At 39.1% G+C, this 27,558-nt stretch overlaps 1 protein-coding gene across 1 annotated transcript in view; it reads left to right on the plus strand.

Annotated features, from left to right (window-relative positions):
- The window catches only part of LOC116463154 (nesprin-1-like), a 532,795-nt gene that overhangs the window by 232,868 nt on the left and 272,369 nt on the right, over window positions 1-27,558 (plus strand). The window contains exons 43-55 of the mRNA XM_058434482.1: window positions 1,068-1,218; window positions 1,545-1,703; window positions 3,566-3,748; window positions 6,453-6,554; window positions 9,386-9,589; window positions 10,894-11,101; window positions 11,997-12,109; window positions 14,078-14,283; window positions 15,390-15,545; window positions 19,402-19,693; window positions 20,519-20,691; window positions 23,592-23,901; window positions 25,135-25,299. Of these exons, the coding sequence (XP_058290465.1) occupies window positions 1,068-1,218; window positions 1,545-1,703; window positions 3,566-3,748; window positions 6,453-6,554; window positions 9,386-9,589; window positions 10,894-11,101; window positions 11,997-12,109; window positions 14,078-14,283; window positions 15,390-15,545; window positions 19,402-19,693; window positions 20,519-20,691; window positions 23,592-23,901; window positions 25,135-25,299 (2,422 nt within the window). The remainder of the gene's footprint in view (window positions 1-1,067; window positions 1,219-1,544; window positions 1,704-3,565; window positions 3,749-6,452; window positions 6,555-9,385; window positions 9,590-10,893; window positions 11,102-11,996; window positions 12,110-14,077; window positions 14,284-15,389; window positions 15,546-19,401; window positions 19,694-20,518; window positions 20,692-23,591; window positions 23,902-25,134; window positions 25,300-27,558) is intronic.

Below are 27,558 nucleotides of genomic sequence, written 5' to 3' on the forward strand. Positions count from 1 at the left end.
TGGATGTAAACTTGCTTGCTCAAAGGCATTTTATTCTTTTGTTGTTGTTTCTTTTATGAGACAGTCTGCCTGTATCGCCCAGGCTGGAGCACAGTGGTGTGATCTTGGCTCACTGCAACCTCCACCACCCGAGTTCAAGCCTTTCTCATGCCTCAGCCTCCTAAGTAGGATTACAGGCATGCGCCACCAAGCCAGACTGATTTTTTCATTTTTAGTAGAGACGATGTTTTGCCCTGTTGGCCAGGCTGGTCTCGAACTCCTGGCCTCAAGTGATCAGCCTGCCTTGGCCTCGCAAAGTGCTAGGATTACAGGCATGATCCATGGCGCCCAGCTGTTTTTTGTTTGTGTGTGTGTATGTGTTTGTTTGTTTGTTTAAAAAAAAAAAAGCCTACAGCTTCCGATATTCCCAGAGGGTCTTCCATCCAAGTACTAACCAGGCTGGACCCTGCTTACCTTCAGAAGATCAAATTAGATCAGGTGCATTCAGGGTGATATGATTGTAGACCACCTTATTTTTATAAACAACAGCTATCTTCTCCTTTTGACAGTCTTCAGGGTAGTGATATCCAATGAGAATTTATTACATTGAGATGGAAAGAAAATCTGATATATACTTTAATTACTGAGTAATCTTTTTATTTGTTAGTTTTGGGCTATGTTTTGTTTTATGGTTGTTTTCTTTCCCGCAACATATGCCATTATGAAATAATGAAAACAACATGAAAAAGACAATTAAAAATATATATATTTGGGTGACTCATCTATGTAAGTTTGAGTTGGCAAGAACATATATTGCTTCTTTGTCATCGAGTTCATAGATTTGTTTCAATGGTCATTGATTTCATAGATTTTCTTTCAATGGTTGTGTACATACCTCATTCACGGAGAATATTTTGGACATTGGAGTCAGTAGGATTAACCAGCAGCACTAGTTTGAGGACAGTATGTAGGAATCCATCTATGCGTATTAATACCTTTATGTAGTGAAACATCAAGTCCAATTGTAGGGAACTCTCCCTTTTCCTGATACATGACACCAAATAATATATTTTCTTTAATCATTACAGTCAGGGTCAGTGCTGTGGACTTATTGACTTAATGAGAGAATATCAGAACCTGAAATCAGCTGTATCTAAAGTCTTAGAAAATGCCAGCAGTGTGATTGTAACCAGAACTACCATAAAAGATCAGGAGGATCTTAAATGGGCTTTTTCCAAGGTAAAATTCAAAATGTGTTTATGTTGGTATTCTGCTTTAGTAGATCTGGTTTTTACTCATAAAGCAGTTATCTGCACAATTCTTATCAGTATACTTAGATGTGGATAATTCATGCGAACGAGCTCAAGTTTTTTTCCCCTAGGAATGCTGACATTCTAGGATTCTAGCAATTCAAGAAAATGGTGCTATATATATTCATGTAGTTAATTAATATCACTAATTTCTGCATAAGGTCAATTATGAATTAAATTTCTTAGAGGCAAATGATTTTAAACTCATGACTTATCACCGACTATTTTATTAATTAAGAAATCATTTATCCACAGCATGAAACTGCCAAGAACAAAATGAATTACAAACAGAAAGACTTGGATAACTTTACCAGCAAAGGAAAACACTTGTTATCTGAGCTGAAAAAAATTCACAGTAGTGATTTCAGCTTGGTGAAAACGGACATGGAGAGCACCGTGGACAAATGGCTGGATGTAAGATAATCACCTGGGATTCTGCGAACCATTTAAATATTCACATTCCCCAATCAAGTTTTTGGGCAAAGCATTATTCAAGGATGTGAATTTCACTTTTTTTTTTGGAGACGGAGTTTCACTCTTGTTGCCCAGGCTGGAGTGCAATGGCGCAATCTCAGCTCACCGCAACCTCTGCCTCCCGGGTTCAAGCGATTCTCCTGCCTCAGCCACCCCGAGTAGCTGGGATTACAGGCATGCGCCACCATGCCCAGCTAATTTTGTATTTTTGGTAGAGAATGGGGTTTCTCCATGTTGGTCAGGCTGGTCTCGAACTCCTGACCTCAGGAGATCTGCCTGCCTTGGGCTCCCAAAGTGCTGGGATTATATGTGTGAGCCACCGCACCCAGCCGAATTTTACTTTTAACATTTAGTACTAAATGCAAAATGAGAGTCTGAGGAAAAAACGTGCTCATATAAAGTTTAGAAATAATAAAATATGTATCTGCTTTGTAAAAACTTATTCTCAGACTTTTGGGAATTTCACTTGATAGCCTCAGTCATAACAAATTATAACTCTGAATGTTTTCCTTTCCCAAACTATGAAATTATAGATAAAAAAGAAGAATTTATAAACATTCTATAGAATATTAAACCATAACATATAATAATTTTAAGTAATAAGGCAATAATTTTGTATTGGAAAACACTGCACTTGTAATTTACATCTTTGGGTTTTAGTTCTTGTTCTGTCACTTACTAGCTAAGTGACCACAGAACAAGTCACTTGATTTTTCTGGAACTCTATATATCAATCCATAAATATTTTACATTACCTTCCAGCTAAAAAATTCAGTGATCCTGTTGCCCTCCTTCTAGCAAAATCTAGTTTCAGAAGTACAGTGGTTCCCCTACTGAAGCTAAATTTACCAGTTAGACTTTGATATTTGTGTAATATAATAAAATAATTTGGGGACTGCAGAAAACCCTATTTGCTTCCACTTTTAAAAGAATATTCTTTGGCTGGGCGCGGTGGCTCACACCTGTGATCCCAGCACTTTGGGGGACCGAGGTGGGCAGATCACTTCAGGTCAGGAGTTCGAGACCAGCCTGGCTAACATGGTGAAACCCCATCTCTACTAAAAATACAAAAAATTAGCCAGGTGTGGTGGCGAGCACCTGTAATCCTAGCTACTGTGGAGGCTGAGGTGGGAGAATCGCTGGAACCCAGGAGGCGGAGGTTGCAGTGAGCTGAGATTGCACCACTGCACTCCAGCCTGGGAAACAGTGAGAATCTGTCTCAAAAAAAAAAAAAAAAAAGAACATTCTGTTATTTTTTTTTAGAATGCTATTGTTTTTTGTTTATAGCTTTTGGGATTTTAGTGCATATCATTATAGGAAGAGTGATAAGCAATACTATTTTATTTTAATGTGCAAAATTGGTTGCTTTCATATGCATTATGTTATAAATATGTTTGAATCTAATTAATGCTAATTATACCTCAGCATTACAAATAAAAATGCTTATTGTTAATACTTTTAAAAATAAATACAACACTGTCCTTGATGGACCTTTGTCCTGTAGAATTCAACCTTATAGTGAGTTATAGTAGATTCCCATGGACTGTCGTTGTTAGTATCCCAATTTACAAATGAAAATGCAATGTCTCAGAAATTCAAACAACTCTCCCAATGACAGAAGCAATCTATGTATTGGTTAGCATTTACATGAGTTGGGTGCGCTTATTAGATTACAATAATTTTTGTGAAACTGTGTCAGTCAGAATATACTTTTCTGATAAAAGAAGCATTGGTACTCTGGTTGGGGGATGATCATCTTACGCCTCTGACTATGAATGCCGCGGCTTCTGTTTCTCTCCTAGGTATCAGAGAAACTTGAAGAAAACATGGATAGGCTGAGAGTAAGCCTGTCCATTTGGGATGATGTACTCTCAAGTAGAGATGAGATTGAGGGATGGTCAAACAACTCTGTTCCACAGATCGCAGAAAACATCAGCAACCTGGATAACCGTCTCAGAGCTGAAGAACTGCTTAAAGAATTTGAGGTAAATTGACTGTGTTGACTTATGGGAGCCGGTGGCATATTGTTGACCAGAATATGAAAAAAAAGAAAAAAAAGTCTTTCTTAAAAGTTTATTCTTCTTTTAACTTTTATTTTTATTTTATTATTATATCATTATTATTATTTGAGGCAAAATTTTGCTCTGTCGCCCAGACTGGAGTGCAGTGGTGCTCCAGATCTCAGCTCACTGCAACGTCCACCTCCTTGGTTCAAGCGATTCTCCTGCTTCAGCCTCCTGAGTAGCTGGGATTACAGGCATGCGCCACCAGGCTCTGGCTAATTTTTACATTTTTAGTAGAGATGGGATTTCACCATGTTGGTCAGGCTGGTCTTGAACTCTTGACCTCAGGTGATCTGCCTACCTCAGCCTCCTGAAGTGCTGAGATTACAGGTGTGAGCCACTGTTCCAGACCTTATTCTTTTTAGAGACATAGAAGAGCATTAGAGAACTCTTAACTATCTTTTGCTATTTAATTTGAACAAGTTATGAATGAAAGGGTTTTTTTTTTTTTTTGCATTTTTATCTATGCTTATTTAGGGCTCTTTAAAGCATTAGTAGAAAAGTAAAAGTTAATTGTTCCCATTCTTTGGAGAATATGGCATCCTTCTACTTAAAAACCAAATTGGAAGTTGTTGTAATTTAGTAATATTTAGTACCTACTTTTCCTTATTCAAAAAAATCCCAAACTGCTCACTGAGTCCTTACCATGTTTTCTTATTATGCCAGGTAGTGGGTTCTTCCACTTCCTTTTCAAAAACAGAAGAAAATTGGAGATTGGAGGGTCACAGGCTTCCACGAAGAGTCCCTGACCTTTTAAAATTCTAGTCACCAATTCACTTTAAACTCTTTTTATTCCTATTTCTTGCAATCATTTATTTATCATTCTTCAAATTTTTAATGAGCACCTAAGATATGTCAGGCACTGTTTTAGACATTGAAAATATAATAGAAAAACAGAAAGTCCTACCCTCGTGGAATTTACATTATTTATATTACAATATATATTATATATAAAATATCAAGTAGTAATTGGGCTATGATAAAAGTGGAGTAGGGTAAAGAGAAATAGAGTAAGGAGATAGTGTCTTTGGTCCAGAAAAATATACATGAATGAATTGTATTATGTAACTTATTTGTCTTTGATCCAAAGAACATTCTAAATGTTTTATTATCTAATTCCAATCTCTGAGGGCAATCAGAAGGAGAAGAAATTATCCAGACTAAAGGTACAGGCAAGGGTGATGGATACTGCAGTGTCCTCAGCTGTTATCTCTCGTGCTAAACTAACATTACAGCTCCAAAGTGACCTGTGCTGGATCCAGTTTATACCAGCTTGCAGAAGTCAATTGTTAAATGTTCAGGAATTTTGCGAGCCAGTGTTAAAAACAACCATTATTAAAACTTAAATTGTAAATAAATTTACAATTAATTAAGTTCCATTGAATACAAAGGTAATGACAACTAAAAACATATCACTTTCCATTATTCTTCTACGTATCACTACTGTTACCTAGGCCTTTGAGTTATTGACATCTATTGTGTCATGGTTGAAATAATTTATAACAATGTACTGCTCTGTATGTCTTCAACTCCATGTGCTGTGACGTCATGTTGTAGCTTACCATGGTGGTAAATGCTACAAATCAGGGCTCTTTGTGGGAGGTTGAGAGGGAGTTGTTAAAGTAATCAACTACTATTGACCTAAGAAATCCAATGATTCAATATGCTTCCAAGCCACATTAGATATGACCAGGTTCAGTTACTCACAAAGATGGGTTCTTTATGTTACCCACTGTCCGTGTGACACACTAGCTAATAAAATCAGTGAATCAGATTCAGCCCAGTGCCCACAGAGCCATTCTCTCTGCGGTGTAGTGAGTGTAGATAAGTAGGGAGATTCCTCAGTTGCCTGGCCAGCTTCTGGAGAAAGCCAGAGGGCCTGACAGCTCATCACATCTTCCAGTAAGGAAATTCCTTTCAGAATTGAAGGCATCAGGAGGTTTGCTAGTGTCCACAAAGCACCAAAATACCATTTTTGAGAGGAATAGTTTATTAAATGCCCCTTTGTGGCTTCAGATAACTAATGAAGTTTACAAGCATCTCATTTGTTTCATAATTCTTTGATCGTTCTTTCCTCTTCTTTATGTTACTGTTGGTGCAAAAAAAGGCAAAATATTATGTATCAATTTCTTAATGAATCTGTTTCTGCTTTAATATCCTTTAAATTTTTATTTGAAATGATTCGTTCATATTACACATAGTCTACAACAACTAGGCACTCCTGATGTGTTCTTGCTTTGAAATGCTTCTTCAAGAGTTTCATGCTGCCATAGTAACCAGTAATATTAAAGTTAATGAATAAATGACAGTTAGCCTATTGAAAATCCCCGCTGACTCAAGACTTTGGGTGAGTGTTTAATTTTCTTCCAGGAGGTTTTTTTTCCTAATAAAAAGGAGTGGAGAGAAACAAAGTTCTGCACACTCCTTCACATTCACAGTGAACATTAATTGTAACATTTTCCATGTTTGTACATCATAACAGCCCTCAGAAAAATGAAACAGATTTTTTTTTTACAGTGGCTTAAAGTTGGGGTATTTTGACAAAGTTAGCTCTTCTTGAAATTATTAAATGCCAAATGTAGCATGTCAGTGTTTTTGATTAGTTATGCTTCTTCCCTTTTGGCAGTCTGAAGTTAAAAACAAAGCATTGAGATTGGAAGAACTGCACTCCAAAGTTAATGATCTGAAAGAATTAACTAAAAATCTAGAAACACCGCCAGACCTTCAGGTAAACATTTTGTAATAACTACTAGACTTCCATCCGTTTTGTAATAACTACCATATACTAGACTTTCTCTCTCTCTCTCTCTCTCTGTGTGTGTGTATATATATATATATCCTTTATATGTGGATATATATATATATCCTTTATATGTGGAGATATATATATATATATATCCTTTATATGTCCTTGATGTTATCATCATCACCATAATTCCAAGCAAACAGGTGGATCGTATCAGACATGGGGGTCAAAATATTAATATATTTTCACATTCCTTGGGCCAGTATTAATAGCGTATTTCCAACTCGAATATTATAATAAGGGTAGTTCTTTTTTTGCCTACTGAATTTCGGGAGCATTATCAGCCAAGTTGCCTTATGGACCATTTCATGTCTAGAAAGGAACAGAACCCCCTCTTTTTTTGGTGTTTTTGATGTTGATTGTTTGTTTGTTTATTGAGACAGGGTCTCACTCTGTCACCCAGGCTGGAGTGCAGTGGTGCAATCTCAGCTCACTGCAACCTCTGTCTCCCAAGCTCAAGCAGTCCTCACACCTCAGCCTCCCTGGTAGCTGAGACTACAGGCACGTGCCACCACGGCAGGCTAATTTTTTAAATTTTTTGTAGACAGGAGGTTTTGCCATGTTGCCAAGGCTGGTCTTGTACTCCTGAGTTCATGCAATCTGCCTGCCTCAGCCTCCCAAAGTGCTAGGATTACAGGTGTGAGCCACTGCGCCCAGCCTAGAAATCCTTCTTATGAATATTGATGTTCTTACTGATATTTTCCTAATGCTGTTACTCAATAACTGGGTTTAGAGGGATCACCACTATAAACCTCCCTTCATGGCCCTTCAGATGGCACAAATCCACGGGAACCATGAAGCAGGCCAGGGTAGATCAGCACTGGTCAGGACACCTGGGCTACTTCAATGCCCAAGCCCTGGAAGCATCCAGCATGGTGGGTCTCTTTTCGCTGCCAGCCCCACTGGCTCCAGGCTCAGGATTCTGCTGCATCCCTTTAGCTTCCATATGTGTTGCTGCTTCTGTTGATTTTCTCTATATTTCCTTTGTTCTTCTTGTGCTTTCTCTTTGATTTGCTGCTTTGGGCCAAGCAATCAATCTAGTTGATCAGTTATGCTTTTGCTCTGACCTGAGGCTGCTTGTTCAGCAGTACCATTAGGGATGATATACATGCACAGGAATGCTAGAAGTTTCATGTGAAGTAAGAAGACACAAATGAGGGGCTATACATATACAAAAAAGATAAAGAGTCCTTATGCATGCCACCTGTGTTGGGGATATCAATGGTTAACAGTTGGACTTTTGCAGAGTTGAGGTAGGATCTTCAGAGAGAGTTATTGGTGTACTCTAGTCTTCTCTTTCTTCCTTCCTCTCTCTCTCTCCTTTTCTCTCTCTCTCTCTCTGTTTCTCTCTCTCTCTCTGTCTCTCTCTGTCTCTCACACACACGTGTGCACATACACGCACCCCTATGTATACTCAAGGAAGAGGTGAGGGGGTGGCTTACCTTACCTCAAGGCAGAAGAGTTCCAGCAGTGCCACCTGGAGAACAGGATATTTGTCCCCTGCATTTGGCAGGCATGGGAGTCTGATCTCTATCCCCCCAAGAATCCTAAAAGTGACAGACAGGCTGGCTAACTGCTGCTATATTTGCCAAAGGATAAATGATGGCTTATGGGGTCCTGCCCCTCAAAGTCAGTTAGAGGTAAATGCCGGAGTGTGACCTCTGGCCCAAATATGAACCAGGAGAGGAAAAGAAAGGAAGAGACCACCATATGAGGATATTATAGGTGGCCTAAGAAGGCTATCTGGAGGATAAACAGACCTTAGCAATGAGAAGTTAAAGAAAGGCCTCCAGGCTGAGGAATGAGAAGTAAAGAGCCAAAGAACAGTGCACTGTCATGTCTAGGGAACTTCACTGGGAAGTCCAAGCAGGAAAACAGTCAGAAAAACACACAGACCAAGGCCTATGGGAGGAGGAATGAATGCTAAACCTTGCCTGGCCTAGAGGGCACAGATGCCCATCCAGTGAGTCAGAACGCCTCACCCGCCTCCCGCCAGTCCAAGCCTATAGGAGAAAGAAGCCTTACACAGGGTGGCAGAATAGAAATAAAACAAAGGAAGAGAAAGAAAGACATTTACTTCCTTCCACACTGTGGGTCTCCTGCTCCCAGCAGATCTGAGGTGGGGGTAAAAATAAAAGCCTTCAATTTAAGTTAAGTTCAAAGTTTTCATTACCAAATAGGCCAGGATGTTTGAATTGTGGAATTGAGACTGTTTTTCAATGTATAGTGACTATATGTCCTTTGACTAACTAGGCGGCCATAGAAGTCGACCCTCCTGAGCTATATCATCCAGGGAAAAGAGAATAACTAGCCCCACACAATATTTTAAAGCAACAGTGGGGACAAAAATAAAATTGTTTTATGATAAAATCCTACAGTGATGTTTGTCCCAGATAGTGTTACATCTGAGCAGACAATGGGTGTTTCCAGGGAGAATCAAGAGCAGATTTTTGGTCACCACCTGGGAATTCTGGGTAGGTCTAGCTCTGCTTTCAGAATGCCCTCTCACATCTTCCCTGGAACCTCAGTTAGAGCTGCCACTCTCCCACCCAGTGTTAACACAATCCTTCCTCTTTCTATTTGCCCATCACTTCATATGTTTGGCAACTGTGTCCACTGATATTCCTTCTTGGAAAGGCATATTAACATTGGAGCTGGCTTCCATGATGAGACTTCTGCGGTTTTGACAATTACATGACCAGAATTTCTACTGAATGTGTGGAGATCTTGATGAAATCTTGCTTGATATTTAGTTTATAGAAGCAGACTTAAGGCAGAAACTGGAGCATGCCAAAGAAATAACTGAAGTAGCAAAAGGAACCCTGAAGGATTTCACGGCTCAAAGTACACAAGTGGAGAAGTTTATTAATGACATAACAACATGGCTCACAAAAGTGGAAGAATCGTTGATAAACTGTGCCCAAACTGAGACTTGTGAAGGATTGAAAAAAGTCAAGGTAGGTAATAAACTATCATTAAGTGCTTCCATTCGAATGGTGATAGTAGTTCTCCTGTTTTCTGGTGACTATAATAAAAAATATAACCTCTGCTCTCACCCGTATGAACACCAGACCAACTTATTTATGACATTGAACACAGCAAAGTAAGCAACACGTGAAGAACTGAATGCAGGTGTCCAGAAATCAAAAATGAATACCTTGAAAATAGCATGTGTTGCTGTAGTGCCTGCTCATAGTCTATGCTTGTTCAAAGGTTTTTTTTTCTTTTTTATAAACGGGTGAAGCCTGTGGAAGAACTATTTGACTTCCACAAATTTTCAAACTTGAGTATCTGATAGTTTTTCATCACTTAATTATATTTATTGGTCACTGTGACTGCTTTCATCCAGAGAATGTATATTTTTTGAAAAAGAAGAAGTTGAGAAAACATTCCATTTCCATGTTTTCTATTTTTTTATTTTTATTTTTTGAGATGGAGTCTCGCTCTGTCACCCAGGCTGGAGTGCAGTGGCACAATCTGGGCTCACTGCAACCTCCCCTCCCAGGTTCAAGTGATTCTTCTACCACAGCCTCCCCAGTAGTTGGGACTACAGGCACCCACCACCATGCCCAGCTAAGTTTTGTATTTTTAGTAGAGATGGGGTTTCATCATGTTGGCCAGGCTGGTCTCGAACTCCTGACCTCAAGTGATCCACCGGCCTCAGCCTCCTGAAGTGTTGGGATCACGGGTGTGAGCCACCACACCTGGCCCATTTTCATGTTTTCTATCCATATTAATAGATAACATTCCTAATTAGCTATTTGTAAAGGACATGCATTGAGTTGACTTTTCAACAAATGCAATTTGTTCTCTTTTAGCATATTTCCTTACTGTACTAGAAACTGAGGTCTTATTTTTTTTTTTTTTTATTAACTACTGGTGCTTTTGGTGAGCACGTGACTCTGAAACAAAGTTCAAGTGTCTCATTGAAGAATGTGAACTGTGATGGTCTCTAATCAATTGACTGAACCCAAGATCATGGACTGGAATCTATAAGGACCTATTCAGTTTGCTTGAAATGCTAGATTACACCTCACCCCCTAACTACTTCCCAACAGCCGTTTGTTCCCAAGAAGAACTGGGCAAAATTCTGAATCAGTACAGATCTAGTACAAGTACTCAGAAACTTGCACCAAAATGTATACACCATGGAGTGGATTCGACAATGTCATTTCAGATTGTAAAAAAGTACCATAGTGAAGTAAATGGAGTATTTCTCTCAAGTTATGAATATCCTTCATAATATACTTTTATTCTGTAGGATATACAAAAAGAACTTCAAAGTCAACAAAGCAACATCAGCTCCACCCAAGAAAATCTCAATAGCTTGTGCCGCAAGTACCACTCGGCTGAGTTGGAGAGCCTGGGCCGTGCAATGACTGGTCTGATAAAGAAACATGAAGCCATGAGCCAGTTGTGCTCCAAAACCCAGGCCAGCCTGCAGGAATCTCTGGAAAAACACTTCAGTGGTGAGTTCTAAGGGGCCTTAGCGTGAGTAGTTTGTTCCAAGAAAGAATCCAAACCAAATGCTGCCTAGAAACTGCCAACAAAAGTTTGAGGAAACATTCCAGAAGGGTATCACTTCAAATTCATTTGTGCTTTGTGATTCGAGCGATAGAAGTGCTGTGCTGGAGGCTCTCACCCTATGCAGAACTTTTTCTTTCTTTTTCTCTTTTTCCCAAGAAAGCGAGAGTTCACCATCTTGATGATTCTGAATTTCATCTGCATTTTCTATATATAGCTCATGTGTGTGGAAAATTACTTCCACTGCTCAAGTGGCCAGCAGCCACTGTCCAAACAACTATTGAAATTTTTTATGCTATGATGAAGTGACACAATAAACTTGGATGTTGGTAGAAGCCATGAAACAGGGCAGCCATAGGGTCCAGGAAATTGCCCGTCCTGTGGCCCTGCCTCTGCTTTCCACACAGCTGTGCCTGACATGGATCCATCATGACTCCCCAAAAGAGGAGGTGCTTCCTCCCTGTGCCATCAAAATGGCTTTAATGTCCCTGGAGCATTTCTCTCCTTGTACTTTTACATATTCAGGCAATTAATTATTTTTCTTGACCCAAAGAAAAAACACAACAGGATATTAGACATTCCAGGAACATACATTTCTTTTTAGTCTTTCCTCTGAGATAACTTCTCAATTCTACCGTGAACTTGCATGGCTGTAGATCATACTTTACTACTTTATATATTATTATTTTCTTTCTGGAATATTTTGTAAGGCAAGAGGAGATGAGCTAAAGGCCAGAAATAATTCATTTTGGTAATCCTGGGAGACCATTCAATGTTTTGGATTTACTCTTGATTTTTTATTTTTATTTTTTATTTATTTATTTATTTTTCTTTCAAAAGAGTCTATGCAGGAATTCCAAGAATGGTTTTTGGGAGCAAAGGCAGCAGCAAAAGAATCATCAGATCGCACCGGTGACAGCAAAGTTCTAGAAGCAAAGCTCCATGATCTACAGGTATAGAAGCTGACATCCTTTTTCTTCTTCCCCAAAATGTACTCAAGTGCCTGCAGGCAGACCTAAGTTATCTCATTTCACAAATCTTATCTGAGCCAATCTTTTCCTCGTCCCTAACAGAATTAGGCTGATTGAGTCAGAAGGAAATAGATAACTTGATAAGTATGTTGAGAAATAAGTTGGAGCTACAGAATTTCCAGATCCCTTTCCTCTCTCTTTTTAGCCTATGGACAATTCTTTGGAATTCATTCTAAACTAAACTTAGTTTTAATTTTTGTAACAATAAGAGTATAATAATTGGATCTGTATTATATGACTATTGTGGAGGAGTTTTAAAAAGAAGAAGACATGGTTTATGCTTTTTAGTAACTTATGGTCTATAGTTAGAGATAGGATATATTCAAACTAAAATAATAGATATTACAGGGTTTTTTTTTGTTTTTTTTTTTTGTTTTTTTTTTTTTTTGTTTTTTTTGAGTCAGAGTCTGGCTCTGTCCCCCAGGCTGGAGTGCAGTGGCACCATCTTGGCTCACTGCAAGCTCCGCCTCCCAGGTTCACGCCATTCTCCTGCCTCAGCCTCCCGAGTAGCTGGGACTACAGGCGCCCGCCACCACGCCCTGCTAATTTTTTTGTATTTTTAGTAGAGATAGGGTTTCACTATGTTGGCCAGGATGGTCTCGAACTCCTGACCTCGTGATCCGCCCACCTCGGCCTCCCAAAGTCCTAGGATTACAGGCTTGAGCCACCGCGCCCGGCCGATATTACAGGTTTTATAGGTTTTACTGACTGAAAATGTATGAGCTCAGGAAGGAGAAGGCCATGGTGAAGTAGAGGTAAGAAATGATTTACAGAAGAATAGGCTCAAGTTAGGTTTTGGCCAAGCTTGTCAAGCAGCTAATCTGAGTAAAGCACTATGTTAAGTATTATAAAAAGAAATTTTTTTTTTTGAGATGGTGTCTCTCTCTGTCACCCAGGCTGGAGTGCAGTGGAGCAATTTCAGCTTACTGCAACCTCCACCTCCTGGGTTCAAGTGATTCTCCTGCCTCAGCGTCCCAAGTAGCTGGAATTACAGGTGTATGCCACCATGCCCAGCTAATTTTTGTATTTTTAGTAGAGACGAGGTTTCACCATGTAGGCCAGGCTGGTCTCAAACTCCTGACCTCAGGTGATCCACCTGCCTCTGCCTCTCAAAGTGCTGGTTATAGGCATGAGCCACCATGCCCGACCAAAATAAATCATTTTTAAGAGCTAATGAGAACCATGAGGATTTTGTGGCCTAATGGGGGATAAAAATGATGTTGATAATTCATTAGATTAGAAGTTAATGATAGAAAGATTGTTATAGTGAAGGAAGCTGGTTTTGCAGGAGGTGTGGAGAATTCAGATGTAGAATTGTCTCCTTTTAAGCTTGAGGTGTAGCAGACTCCACAAGGAAATGCCTGAGTAACAGTTGAGATGCCACTCTAGAGCTCTGGGGAGAGGCGGGGCTAGCCCTGGACTCTGGAATTCTTTTGCTTTGTTGAAGCCCTGCCCAAGCATAGATTTTCCAAGAGAGAGATGCAGACCAGGAAAAGAAAGGGCCTGAGGATTTTGTATGCAGGGTGGATCAGGGGAGGGGCTGGAGGCAGCTAACCAGGTAGAGGATCTCACATGAACCCTGAGAGATGGTGGAACCTGGACCATGTTGGGACAGTGAGAATGGGGAGAGACTGAGAACAAGACCTTGGTGAGAACGTCCTCGGTTCCAGCTCGACCTTCTTTACGCTTTGTCCTCAGTGGTTCCACTGGCTGGCTGACACCATTCTCAATGAGGAGCCTTGGTTATGTCCAATTGTATGCATCATTTTTACTCCGGCCTTGTTAAGCCTTTTTCCTTTGGACTCTGTTTTTCTTCTCCTGCTTTACTATTTCAGCTCACAATTGTGATGCATAGTCCCATGCACCTATTACCTTTATTTCCTGAAACAGAACATTTTGGACTCAGTCAGTGATGGGCAGAACAAACTTGATGCGGTGACTCAAGAAGGACAAACTTTGTATGCACATTTGTCTAAACAAATTGTCAGTAGCATTCAGGAACAAATCACAAAGGCCAATGAAGAGTTTCAAGCATTTCTGAAACAATGCCTTAAAGATAAGCAGGCTCTTCAAGACTGTGCTTCAGAACTTGGAAGGTAGGTTATTTTAACAAACATAGATTTCATCATACACCAAGTGTGTTTTTAAAGGCTTAGAGAAAAGAGTCATGTGAATAAACAAATAACGTTTGACACTGTGAGTTTAAATTATAATAAGCTTTGATCATAAATACAGGTTGATAGTCGGGCAATAATCAATTTTTCGGACTCTGAAGTTATGACTTGGCTTTTTTAATATAGAGAAAACAAAGTATATTTACTAGTAACTGAAAATTATATAAATGCATATAATTTTTGTTTATTTGGTTCACCAATATATAAAGCTCTGACACCTCAATTTTTAGATTATACAAGGTTTTTCCTTGTATCCACTTCATTTGGGATAGAGTCATAGCAAAAAACAACGATTGAATTCTGTGGATCTAGATTCCAATAAGTAATATATGGTGAATATACAATTAGAAGGGGAGAAAAAGCCACTTATGACTAGGGTGAGAAAAGATGTCAGTAGAATCAAATTGTCTTTCTGATGGCAGAATAATTTGCCTGACTCTTGTCCAGCTTTCTTGGAGAGCTTACATTGTTTCCAAAACTTAGAGCTCTTGAGCTATATTTGAAAATCCCTTAAGAAACAAAGACACAGAGGCCACTTTCCCTTCTCTTCCCAGGGCTTCCACTGCCCTACTTATTCACTGGCCCCAACTCAAGGGTCTTTGTAGTAAGTCACAAAATGAAGTGCATATTGACATGGGAATGTAATCTTGTTGGCAATTCCCAGCTATGAAATCAATTCACATCCATTGGCCCCAATTCAGGGGTCTTCGTAGTAAAACACAAAATTAAGTGCTCATTGACGTGGGAATGTGATCTTGTTGGCAATTACCAGCTATGAAATCAATTCAGCTAGGTGAGATGATTCTTTTCCTGCTTGGATCTCAAAAGAAATTGTTATGATTGTCACTTTGTTATTAAAATAAGTGATAATTTGGGTGGGTTAGTTGTTAAGTTTTGTTTTGTTTTTATAACTTGAACATTCATGAGGTCTTAATTGCCATTTAAAAGACATCGTGACCTCAGCTATTAAAAGTAATTTATCATAACAAGCATTTAAGAATTTCTCTAAGGCATTTTCTTTTCCTTAGCTTTGAAGATCAGCACAGAAAACTGAACTTATGGATCCATGAAATGGAAGAAAGGTTCAATACAGAAAACTTGGGAGAGAGTAAACAGCACATTCCTGAGAAGAAAAATGAAGTTCATAAAGTTGAAATGTTTTTGGGAGAACTGCTGGCTGCAAGGTATGGTCCAGAAATGGAACAGGTCCTTTACCTCTTACCATGTTTTAGACTAGTTGGTTGGTTGGTTGGTTTGGTTTTGATTGGTTGGTTAGTTGGTTTGGGGATAGTGGTTTGTGCTGTCCTTGAATGTCTGGAATACAAAGGACCATGCTGCACTCTTTGCAGCAGTGCAGTATTCTGGTGAGAGTGCAGGATGGAAGTAAGAAGCTCATCTGCATTCCAGATCCACCTCCTGTTTGTTCAAGAAATTGGGCAGGTCACTTATCTCTTGTCGCTCTTGATTTTAGCCTTCAAACATTTTGTTAATAATACTGTACTTTCCTCTCTGAGGTTATTTTGAGGATCAATTGTGAAGCTGATATGAAGGAAAGAAAACCACAAATTCACAGTGACTGTAAAGATTAAAAAAAAAAAAAAAAAAAAAGAGTGCTAGCCAGGTGCAGTGGCTCATGCCTATAATCCCAGCACTTTGGGAGGCTGAGGTGGGCGGATCACCTGAGGTCAGAAGTTCGAGACCAGCCTGCCCAACATGGTGAAACCCTGTCTCTACTAAAAATACAAAAATTAGCTGGGCGTGGTGGCGGGTGCCTGTAATTCCAGCTACCCAGGAGGCTGAGGCAGGAGAATTGCTTGAATCCGGGAGGCAAAGGTTGCAGTGAGCTGAGATCGTGCCACTGCACTCCAGCCTGGGTGACAGAGTGAGACTCCAGCTCAAAAAAAAAAAAAAAAAGGAAAAAAAAAAAGAGTACTATATATGTCAATTTCCATATGTTATTCACACATTTCAGTTTCCAGTTCCATTTCCCACCCACCCATCCTTGTAATCTTAATAAAGTGAAAGGTATGGTCAAGTCTGACTTTCTTTGTGGTCCCTGTTCCCAACTACAGTATTTATCTCTTCATTGCTTCCCACTGAGAAAATATTTCTGGCTCCTTTCCCAGGCAAAGTTCCCTGATCTGTGCTTTTGACCCTACCACGTTGAGGTCTTTGCTCCCAAATTTGTGCTCCACCCCTGGCATTTTCAGTTGCTTGCTCTCCTTTGGAAGATAGGACACTTTCCACAGGGAAGTGCGGCTTGGCTTTGGCTCCTTGGGCTCGTTAACTGTCCTCTTAAAGAGCCAGTGCATTTGCATAAGAAGCAGAAGAAGATAGCACCCACTCTACTTTATCAAATAAGTCAGAAACAATCATATTATAAATCATTCTACTCTAAAGACACATGCACATGTATGTTTATTGCAGCACTGTTCACAATAGCAAAGACTTGGAACCAACCCAAATGTCCATCAATGATACACTGGATAAAGAAAATGTGGCACAAATACACCATGGAATACTATGCAGCCATAAAAAAGGATGAGTTTCATGTCCTTTGCAGGGACGTGGATGAAGCTGGAAACCATCATTCTCAGCAAACTAACACAGGAACAGAAAACCAAACACTGCACATTCTCACTCATAAGTGGGAGTTAAACAATGAGAACACATGGACACAGGGAGGGGAACATCACACACCAGGACCTGTGAGGGGATGGAGGGTTAGAGGAGGGATAGCATTAGGAGAAATACCTAATGTAGATGACAGGTTGATGGGTGCAGCAAACCACCATGGCACTTGTATACCTATGTAACAAACCTGCACATTCTGCACATGTATCCCAGAACTTAAAGTAAAATAAAAAAAAAAAAGAAAGAAATTCCAGAATTCAGATCATAGTCGTTCTCTGTTTCCACTGAGTCCTCTTTTTAGTCAAACATGCCCAGTATTCCTTGTCTTGAAAAACAAACATACAAACAAATGCACAAAAGAACCCATGCTGATGACTACTTGTTGGTATGCTAGTTTGATGACTAATATAAATTGTCCCTGAAATACATTGATCTATATCATTTCTGTGCATTATCTAGTATAGTGCCAGAAAAATAGAAAATGTTCACTGAATTAACAGAATAATAGCATCATTGCAACCATATAACTTTCTGAAAACTACATTGCCCTTTAATTTTGCTTTTTAAATGTTGACTCGTGTCTAGATACAATATAACACACCCAGACCTACTTCCCTTCTTCCAGATGTTTTAAATGGCTTTCCGTATTCTCAGCTTTTATTTCTTCTCTACAGGCTGTTCATTACCTTCCTCTGTATCTGTTTCTCCTGCCATCTTTACACCAAAACTGCCTTAGAGAAAGTGGCCCAAATATACTTCAACACCAAATTCAAGGTCTTTTGTGTTCCTCATTGTTTTTCTAATAATTGCAACTTTTTCGCATTGATAAGCATGCAATCCTTCTTGCAGTTTCACTCTCTGATATTCCAGGACCAGATGCTAAGAGATCTCAGTGTGCTTGTTTCTGGGTTCTTTCCCTCCATCCTGGCCACTTCTGCAGACAATCCTAACATGCTGTTCTGGTCACTCAGGTTCTCCACTGGGCCACCTGACTTCTCTCACTGGCTTGTTGCTTGCTCCTCCTAGTCTTCTAGATTTCTTTTCACCATAATATTTCACTACTTGAAATATTTTAAGGAAATGCCCTGTATAAAAGTGCCTCAGCTTAAGACTCATTGACTTTTTATCATGCATTAAGCAATTTATCTCATAGTAAGAAGGGAAATCTCTTTTCTTGAATTATTATTTAACTCACATCATTGCTTAAGCCACCTTCTTGTCTCACCAAACAGATAACAAGTATAATAAATGCCTTTTAGAGTAGGTGTTATTTTATTTTATTTTATAAGTTCCAGGGTACATGTGCAGGATGTGCAAGTTTGTTACAGAGTAGGCGTCTTGTTGTATAACTCTTAGCAGATCTCAGGGTGGCCCATAGGATATATTTGCATAATAGCCACTCCAAAAAAATTTGAAACATTCAGTTTCCACGAGAGATTTGTTTTGTGTTCTTTTTCTAGTAGTCACAACAGTTTATGTTAAGACATCCCATGCTACCCTCTGATATCCTGGGCTTTTTCCTGGTAAATGTGCGGATAAGAATTCAGAACTCTATAAGATGGGAATAAAACCAACCAAGCCACGTAGTGCTTATGTTTTCCCCCTTGATCTAATTAACATGGCTCCACACTAAGATGAGCTCAGTACCCAAGATATAACAAGAAAACTCGTAAGTGATCCTACAACAGCTTTTCAAAAGAATATTTTTTTTTCCGCTTAATCTCTGCACGATATTGTGTTGGGTCTTGGGAACATAAGATGAATATAATGGCCCTAGCTTTTAGAAAGTGAAAGGCTTTTGGACTGAGATAGTCGGTATACATGGTGATAGAGCAAGACAAGGAGCAGAGGGCACAGAGAGGTCCCACACTCCCCACCCACGCTGAGTTGCTGTGGATGCTCCTGGGGATGTGATGCCTGCACCAAGCTTTGAACAGGCAACTAAAAATGCAACAGTGCTGAGCAGAAGGGTTTTCATAAAGGAGGAATCTCCGTGTAGATACAAGACAGCAGGGGTTTTGAGAATTTCAGGGAGCTTTTCATCATCTGACCATTAAATAGGAATGGAGAGATGCCACAGAGAAGCCTAGAGAGGCAGCTGGGCCCATTTTCTGAGTTAAATTTGTGGAAATACGGTAAGTAATACAGTAGGCTCCACCACTGCTATTTGGATGCAGGCACAGCACAGACTGAATGGTATCCCCCGATAGGTACTGACAACATTAAGAGAGATCATAAGAGAATGAAATAGCCAGGTCAGTTCCCAGCGTCTTTATTTAAAAGGCATGTCAGCTATGAGCCTATGTCTGGTTACTGTTCCAATATCAACAATCATTTGTCGCTCCCCTGCACTCCAGAATGTCAGAATTAATTTTCTTTTCTTTTTTTCTTTTTCCTTTTTTTCAGAGAGTCTCTTGACAAGCTTTCCCAGAGAGGGCAGCTTCTGAGTGAAGAAGGCCACGGTGCTGGGCAGGAGGGCCGCCTGTGTTCCCAGCTCCTCACAAGCCACCAGAACCTACTTAGAATGACCAAAGAAAAGCTCCGGAGCTGCCAGGTGGCCCTTCAGGAGCACGAAGCCCTGGAGGAAGCACTGCAGAGCATGTGGTCCTGGGTGAAGGCCATTCAGGACAGACTGGCCTGTGCAGAGAGCACTCTTGGGAGCAAAGACACCCTGGAGAAACGGCTGTCACAAATACAGGTACATGCGACAGCAGCCAGACACTGACAACTGCTAAATGCTAATTTGATTAGATTCACAAGTGCTTGTGTTGTGTCCTAATTGTTCTGTAAGCCTCTAAATGAGGATTGTGTGGGCAAAATGGAGAAATTGGGCAAAAAGGATACAGAGGCATCATTTTTCCCCTTTGCAAGGAAAGATTGTTGTTTTAATAGCTTTAAATAATTTTAAATTTGATTTAGTAAATATTCAGCAAGCGTTACTGAATATCTACTGTGCTCCAAGCACTCTGCAAGTTGCTGGGAATGTAGAGATAAAAGTTAGACCCCATTTTCTAGGAGTTCACAGTCTAGGGGAAGACACCAATCTGTAAATTGCTACTTTCAATACAGTGCGTGTGTAGGGGCCATGATTAAAGCCATCAAGGGTATATTGAAAGCTCAGAGGAGATCACTAACCCAGACTATAGCCAATGAAAGTGACCTTGAAAGAGAGAAATTAGCCAGCCAATCAATGTAGGGGACTGCTGGGTTTTAGACAGATGGGTCTTCATTTTCAAAAGAATGTATTTTCACTCTTTGAAACTGAAGTCAATAAAATTATACTTTCTAGGCTAGTGGTCCAAGTTTTCTAAGAATTTATATTGGAATTAATATTTGACTCCTAGACTCCCAGATACCTAATTTTAAGTCAATATTATATTGCAATAGGGCCCAGAGTTTGTTGTTTTCATTTTAAGGTAAGTAAAGTATTCCTACCTAAATTCTTATAGAAAACTACTATTTGTTTTAAAATAGAAGAAGGTTTTTACATGCCTACTGATTAGTATTCTTTCTTCCTTCCCAGGATATTCTCCTGATGAAAGGTGAAGGGGAAGTTAAGTTGAATATGGCCATCGGCAAGGGGGAACAGGCCTTGAGAAGTAGCAACAAAGAAGGTCAGAGGGTGATTCAGACTCAGTTAGAGACCCTTAAAGAAGTGTGGGCTGACATCATGAGCTCCTCCATCCATGCTCAAAGGTACAGAACCTATTTTTAGTGTTTGACTAAGTCCAATGCAGTGACTTAGTAAAATGATGGAGCAGTACTGAGGTCTCCTGGGGCGGAATTCCCAAGCATGTTACTGTAGCTTGTTGTAGGCATGCCTGTCTTTGTCTAAGTTGTGTTTTCCATAGGGCGATGACTGGTTTTTGCTTGTTATTGCTTTGTTTCTGTGTTCTTGCTTGCATTTTTTAAATATTTAAATCTACCTATTATCTCTCCTGGAATCTTACGTGACATGGGCTCAGCAAAACATCTCCTTTCAAGCCATCCAAGCAAGAATATATGGTTCTTTAATAACTTGAATACATTTTAGCTTAAGGAACATACGGAAAATTAAGCTATTGGCAGCTGTTGAGCTTAGTCATAAATCTGTTCCTCAACTAGAAGTCATACTACCCCCATTTGCATTATGGGAAATGTGTGGGGTGGTTTTGATTGTCACAGTGACGAGGGAATATCCCTGGCATTTAGTGACTGAGGCACAGAGTGCTCATATCCTACAAAGTGTGGGACATTCTCGCACAAGCAACAGTCAGCCCATCCAGAATAGAGCCCAGCCGTAGAGCCTCTGTTGAAATCACCTGTACCAGACGTTGATGAGGAAGTAGGGAAGCCCTTGATTATTATACCAGGTAGTGTTTTTGTTGTTGTTGTAATTATAAGTGAGAGGTTTCTCCCTACCTCCCTCTTCTCAGAGTATCCATAAATAATCTGGCTCATTTGTCGGACAAATGACCATCAGTCTGAATTACAGTAAAAAAGAGCCATATTCTGATGGTTATATATCCTGTTAGATCATGGACACACTGGGTGCCCAATGGGATCATAACAAAATAGATGAATAGAAGATTATACAAAGAAGGGAATAACAGACACTGTTGCCTCCTTGAGGGTGGAAGATGGCAGGAGGGAGAGGAGCAGCGAAAATAACTGTCATGTATTAGGCTTGGTACATGGGCAATGAAATAATCTGGGCAGCAAACCCCTGTGACACGAATTTACCTATACAGCAACTCTGCACACATACCCTTCAACCTACAATAAAATTTAAAAAATATTTAAAGAAAATTCAAGTTCATTACAAAGCAAAAGAGAAATAACGCTACAGTTATCCACGGCAATGTAAACAAAAATCCCTGGTTACAACTAACAATTTGGAGGTTTTTTTGTTGTTGTTATTGTTGTTTTTTCATTTAATATGGAGCATAGGCAGTGACTCTCGAAGTCAGCAGGACTTTGCATCTTAGTAATAACTCACAATGGTCAGCAAAGAAAAAAAATCAGATGCTATCGTTGCCTTACTCTATATCATAGACTGCCGGAGCATGAAGTAAGCTTCCAGAGGCTTGGCTTAGGCCAGTTTCCTAAAAGTTCATAGGAATATGGGTAGATATTTTTCAGATGTTAGAATGTTACATGCAGGAAGCAAACTCTGGTCCTTGACTCCACTATTTCAGCAAGAAATTAAATTTGACAGTGACATATTGAGCGATAGCAACGTTCAAATTATTGCATTAAAATAATGAAATAAAACAGAAAGGTTTTTGCCCTCTAAAAGCTCAGACACTAGCACAGGATGTATTTTGGAATACTCTGACTCAGCCTATGTTACTAACCATTTTCAAAATGCACTGTGGGGTTGTAGAAGAATGCAGAGTCTTGGCTCACGCCTGTAATCCCAGCACTTTGGGAGGCCTAGGTAGGCAGATTGCTTAAGCCTAGGAGTTTGAAACTAGTCTGGGCAACAGGGTGAAACTATGCCTCTACAAAATATGCAAATATTATCTGAAGTCACAGTCAAAATTCAAAAAAAGAGAAAAAAATACAAAAATTAGCCAGGCGTGGTGGCATGCACTTGCAGTCCCAGCTACTTGGGAGGCTGAGGTGGGAGGATCACCTGATAGGAGGAGACAGAGATTGCAATAAGCTATATGATTGCACCACAGCACTACAGCCTTGGTGACAGAGTAAGACCCTGTCAAAAAAAAAAAAAAAAAAGGCGGGGTGGGGGTGCTTTTTAGAAAATTATTTGAGGAACAGGTAGGACTTTAAAGCCTGCATGATGAGGGTACAATAGATCAATGGATGCAAAGATGCAAAAGCAACAGTTTGAGCAAATGCTGGAAGTTCATTTACCACAGTATTTTAATTTCAGATTCATAGGCTTGTATGCAAGGGGGGCTGGGGAAATCACTGCAGATGAGTTTAGAATAGCTTGTAATGCTTAGTAATGGAGGGATTTTTCCTAAATGCCAGTCTGGAGAGCGCTTTGTTTGACTATGTAGAAAGCTATTATATTTGTGACTATTTTTCTTATAAATACTTGAGCATTCATTCACACATTCGACACAATAGCACTGTATATTGTGTGTGTGTGTGTGTGTGTGTCCCCAAATGAAAATCAACCTAATGATATATCATTTACTCAGGAAGGATACCTTGAATTTTGAATTCCAGTCAACAATCACCATCTGATTTTAATATGATAAACTATTAATAATTCCAAGAAAATTAATAACTGATCTATATGAAATAAAATTTCATTGATGTTCCCATGCTGATTTTTAACAACATAACATATAAATGTATCTTGTTCATTTAGAATAGTTAGCATTTGGAAGACAAATTCCAGATGCATGTATGACCACAACTTCTTATTTCATGTTTTAATATAGATTGACTTTGTTCAAAGGACCTGTGGTAAGGATCTCATGGATCAGAGAAGTAGTGTTTCTCCCTGCACTCAAAAGCAACATTTTCATCACTTCCAGTAGCATTCAATAAAACAATTCACATGGATGTCATGACTTTGTGATTGGTTTTCAGTAGAGATGTCAAAATAATTCATTTTTGTTAATATGTGACATTAATTCTAGCACTTTAGAGTCTGTGATTAGCCAATGGAATGACTATCTAGAGAGGAAAAACCAACTGGAGCAGTGGATGGAATCAGTGGATCAAAAAGTAGAACATCCCTTACAACCGCAGCCAGGTCTGAAAGAGAAGTTCGTCCTGCTTGACCACTTCCAGTCCGTCCTGTCTGAGGCAGAAGATCACACGAGAGCCCTTCACCGTCTAATTGCGAAGTCCAGGGACCTCTACGAAAAGACGGAGGATGAATCTTTCAAGGACACAGCTCAAGAGGAGCTGAAAACACAGTTTAATGATATAATGACTGTTGCCAAGGTTAGTGCTTTATATTGAAAGTAGATGCTTTATAATACATTAATATAATATATTGATTTCTATTAATAATATAATGACTGTTGCCAAGGTCAGGTAAAGAAGAAACCGTGGATTAAATTGTTGGAGAATTGGCTGCTCTAAAACTATTTATACATTCAGTAAATGGGTATGACATAAACATCATTTCTTACTATGGATGCCTATTCATTTTTCTCTTTCTACAATCTTGGGATTATTCTTTATTGCTTATTTTTTTCTTTCTCTGCTTTTTTAGTTAATCTATCTACTTTGCACATCAAATGTCACTGTTAAAGTTGTTTTTCTTTTGCTACACTTATATTTGTTATATTAAATGCAAGTCTATTTACCTTCAAGATTCAATCGTGTACGAAATATTGTGTTCATCTCTCATCTTAGTAAAAACAGTTTCTATTTTCCAAAGTACAAGCTCCTTTATATAATATCAAAAATATCTTTCCAATTCTCTATATGAATCTTTCATTTCCTTCATGATTATTCTTTGGCATATTTGTAAATATTATAGAAATTAAGGGAGAGAAGTGTTGTTGTTTGCTGCTTTTTCTTTTCTTTGGTTTGCCTTATTGGGAACTAACTCTTGTCTTCTTGACACTATGATTATTAATAGATGTGCTTGTTTATCTTCATTTTCATCTTGTTAATGATTAAGAGCTATGACTCAAGTCAAAAAGACGTAAGTTTGAATTCTGGCTTTGACACTTTTGAATGTGTGACTGGCCACAATTACACATTACCTAACCTCTCTAAGCTTTAGTGTCTTTTCCTATAAAATGATAATAATAATAGTATCTTCCTCACAGGACTGTTATGAAGATTAAATGAGCAAATGCATTTAAAGTGCTGAACAGAATGCTGTACACCAAGCTAACAAATAATTGCTTTAATAAGAATGGTTATGATAATAATTATTAAGAGGATTGTTAGTGAGCGATGTTAGCCAACATGAATTAAGCATGATTTCCATACTAAGGTAGAAAATAGTAAACTTACAGGAAAATAGTTGCTTTTCCAAAGCCTTGACATTTAGTTAAATTTGATAGTTTCTTCTTAAGATATTAAACTCAAGAGAAAATTCAAGAACAAAAATGAAATTTTCTGAGATGTATTAAGAGACCTCTATCAGGCCTGTTGTCTTACCTGAGTTCACGTTCTCAAAAGGACCACTGTTAAGGTAGTCTTTCCTTTGTTTACTAGGAAAAAATGAGGAAAGTGGAAGAGATTGTGAAAGATCATCTAATGTATTTAGATGCGGTCCACGAGTTCACAGATTGGCTCCATTCAGCAAAGGAAGAACTTCACCGGTGGTCAGATACGTCTGGAGATTCATCAGCCACCCAGAAAAAGTTATCAAAAATTAAGGTCAGGAAATGAACAGATGCTATATCTACATTGCTTCATTCCTTCTTGAGTACAACATACTTTTGATAAAGATTTTGTGGATAAGATTCTGTTATTTAAAATGTTTCCTTCCTGTTTTCTATTTGATGCCTCACTGATTCTAAACATAAACAAGAGTCATAGGAAGAATTCAAAAGACTTTACACTTACGAGCACAATGTAACATTGTCTTTACATTTCTTTATGCAAATGTGCTTATTGCTGTAATATGACAGGCTAGGAAATGGCTAACTTGGTGGGCTGACAAAACCAGATACTGTTGTTTAGCACCAGGGAAGAAAAGTGTATATAGTAACTTAGTTAAATGTATTCTAACAATAACCTGAAAATGTCATTCTGGATGTTTTGTTCTGCTTTCCTAGAGGACATCCAACAACATAATAGAAGGGAGTACTTCACAGGACCTTGAAATTATCATCTCGTTTACTCCACATAAGGACAATTTCTAAAACAGAAATTTACCTTTCTGGGGAGTTGCAGACTCTAGTATCTTTTAGTAAATTTCTAGTTGCTTAAATATTAAATTGTAATAATTTTCCCCCATGGAAAATAATGGGTTTTAACATTAAAATGAAGCAGCAATGAAATCCTCAGTGGTTTAGTTTTAGAGGAGAAAATGTTGGGAATAAATGGTGTAATTGTGGTCAGGAATTTAAAACTCAGATTGTGTTTTGATTCCAAGATCAGAACATAAAAGTCATAAAAATTATAGCTTATGGTTGCAATTGTAACTACATTTTGCAGATCTACTTGTTTGTTTTTGTTGTTGTTGTTTTTTGAAACCGAGTCTTGCTCTGTCGCCCAGGCTGGAATGCAGTGGCGCGATCTCAGCTCACTGCAACCTCTGCCTCTTAGGTTCAAGAGATTCTCCTGCCTCAGCCTCCTGAGTAGCCGTGATTACAGGTGCCTGCCACCACATCCGGCTAACTTTTTTATTTTTTTTTAGTAGAGACGGGGTTTCGCCATGTTGGCCAGGCTGGTCCGCCTGCCTTGGCCTCCCAAAGTGCTGGAATTACAAGCATAAGCCACGGTGCCCGGTCCCTGAAGATCTACTTTTAAGTGCTTTAAAAGTGTTATCTTATTTAAATCTTATGACTATGTGTGTTTTAACTGAGCTAATAACATAAAACCACTTTTTAAGTCCTTTTTTTCCTGTGTGATTCTTTAAAATTCTTCTTTGACACATTTCTTAGTACTATGATAATTTATTCATCCATCCTTCCATCAATCCATCTACCCATCTATCCATTTACTCAGTCAGGCTTGTGCATTCCCTAAAGAACTTGCAGTCTAGTGAGGAACAGTGATCCACAAACTGGTCTCTATAAAATAATACAAAAAATGTAGTAAGAGCTTACTGTACTATTAGAGTTCAGGCTCTGGAATCAGAGAAACCCAATGCTGCATCCTTCTTCTATTGGCTTTCTGGCCGTGTCTTTCAGCAAGTTACCTGATGTCCTCAAGCCTCCACCTCTCAATTGGTTAAAAAATGCATACATGAAAATAGTACCTGTCTGATAAAGTTGTTTTGACAACCAAATTAGATCATACACATAAAACCTGTAGCATCATGCCTGGCACATAGAACACACCCAATAAGAAAATCCAGTGGATTTGGTAAATGAGTGATTAATTGGCTATAACATGACAAGGTGGGAAGAGTCAAGGATGATGGTCAAATCTTTACCTAGAATCCACAGGACTGTTACCACCTGAGGAAAATAATTGCATGCAGAGGAGCCTGGTGACAGGGGGGAAGACATGAGTTGTTCATTGATGATCAGATCCAATTTGAACTGCCAGGTAGTAGTAATGTCTTGGGGGCAGTTGCATATTCAAGCCTGAATTTCAGGTTAAGAAGATGGATTGAAGACATGGAGTTGAAAGTGATTAGTGTCTAATTTGTTGTTAAAGCCACTAAAATGGATAAAACCAAGACCTATGTATAGAGCAAATAGAACAATGGGCACAGAACCAAAAGCTGGGTGCTACCAATATTTAATGAGCCATAGGAGAAAATGACTTGAAAGGTAGAGAGAAAAAGGGAGGGAGGAACAAGAAGTGGAAGAGTAGGAGGGTGTGATGCCACCGAGGCTCTAAGTAGAGAAGGTGGTCACCATCACAGGTACAGCAGGAGGCTGCCGTTAGGAGGAATACTGAAGAATCCCAACTAGGTTTGACAGTGAGGCTGCTGGGCAGCCAGTCTGAGAAACATCTGCA

The sequence above is a fragment of the Hylobates moloch genome, unplaced genomic scaffold, assembly GCF_009828535.3.
Source record: "Hylobates moloch isolate HMO894 unplaced genomic scaffold, HMol_V3 SCAFFOLD_28, whole genome shotgun sequence".
Lineage (NCBI taxonomy): Eukaryota > Metazoa > Chordata > Mammalia > Primates > Hylobatidae > Hylobates > Hylobates moloch.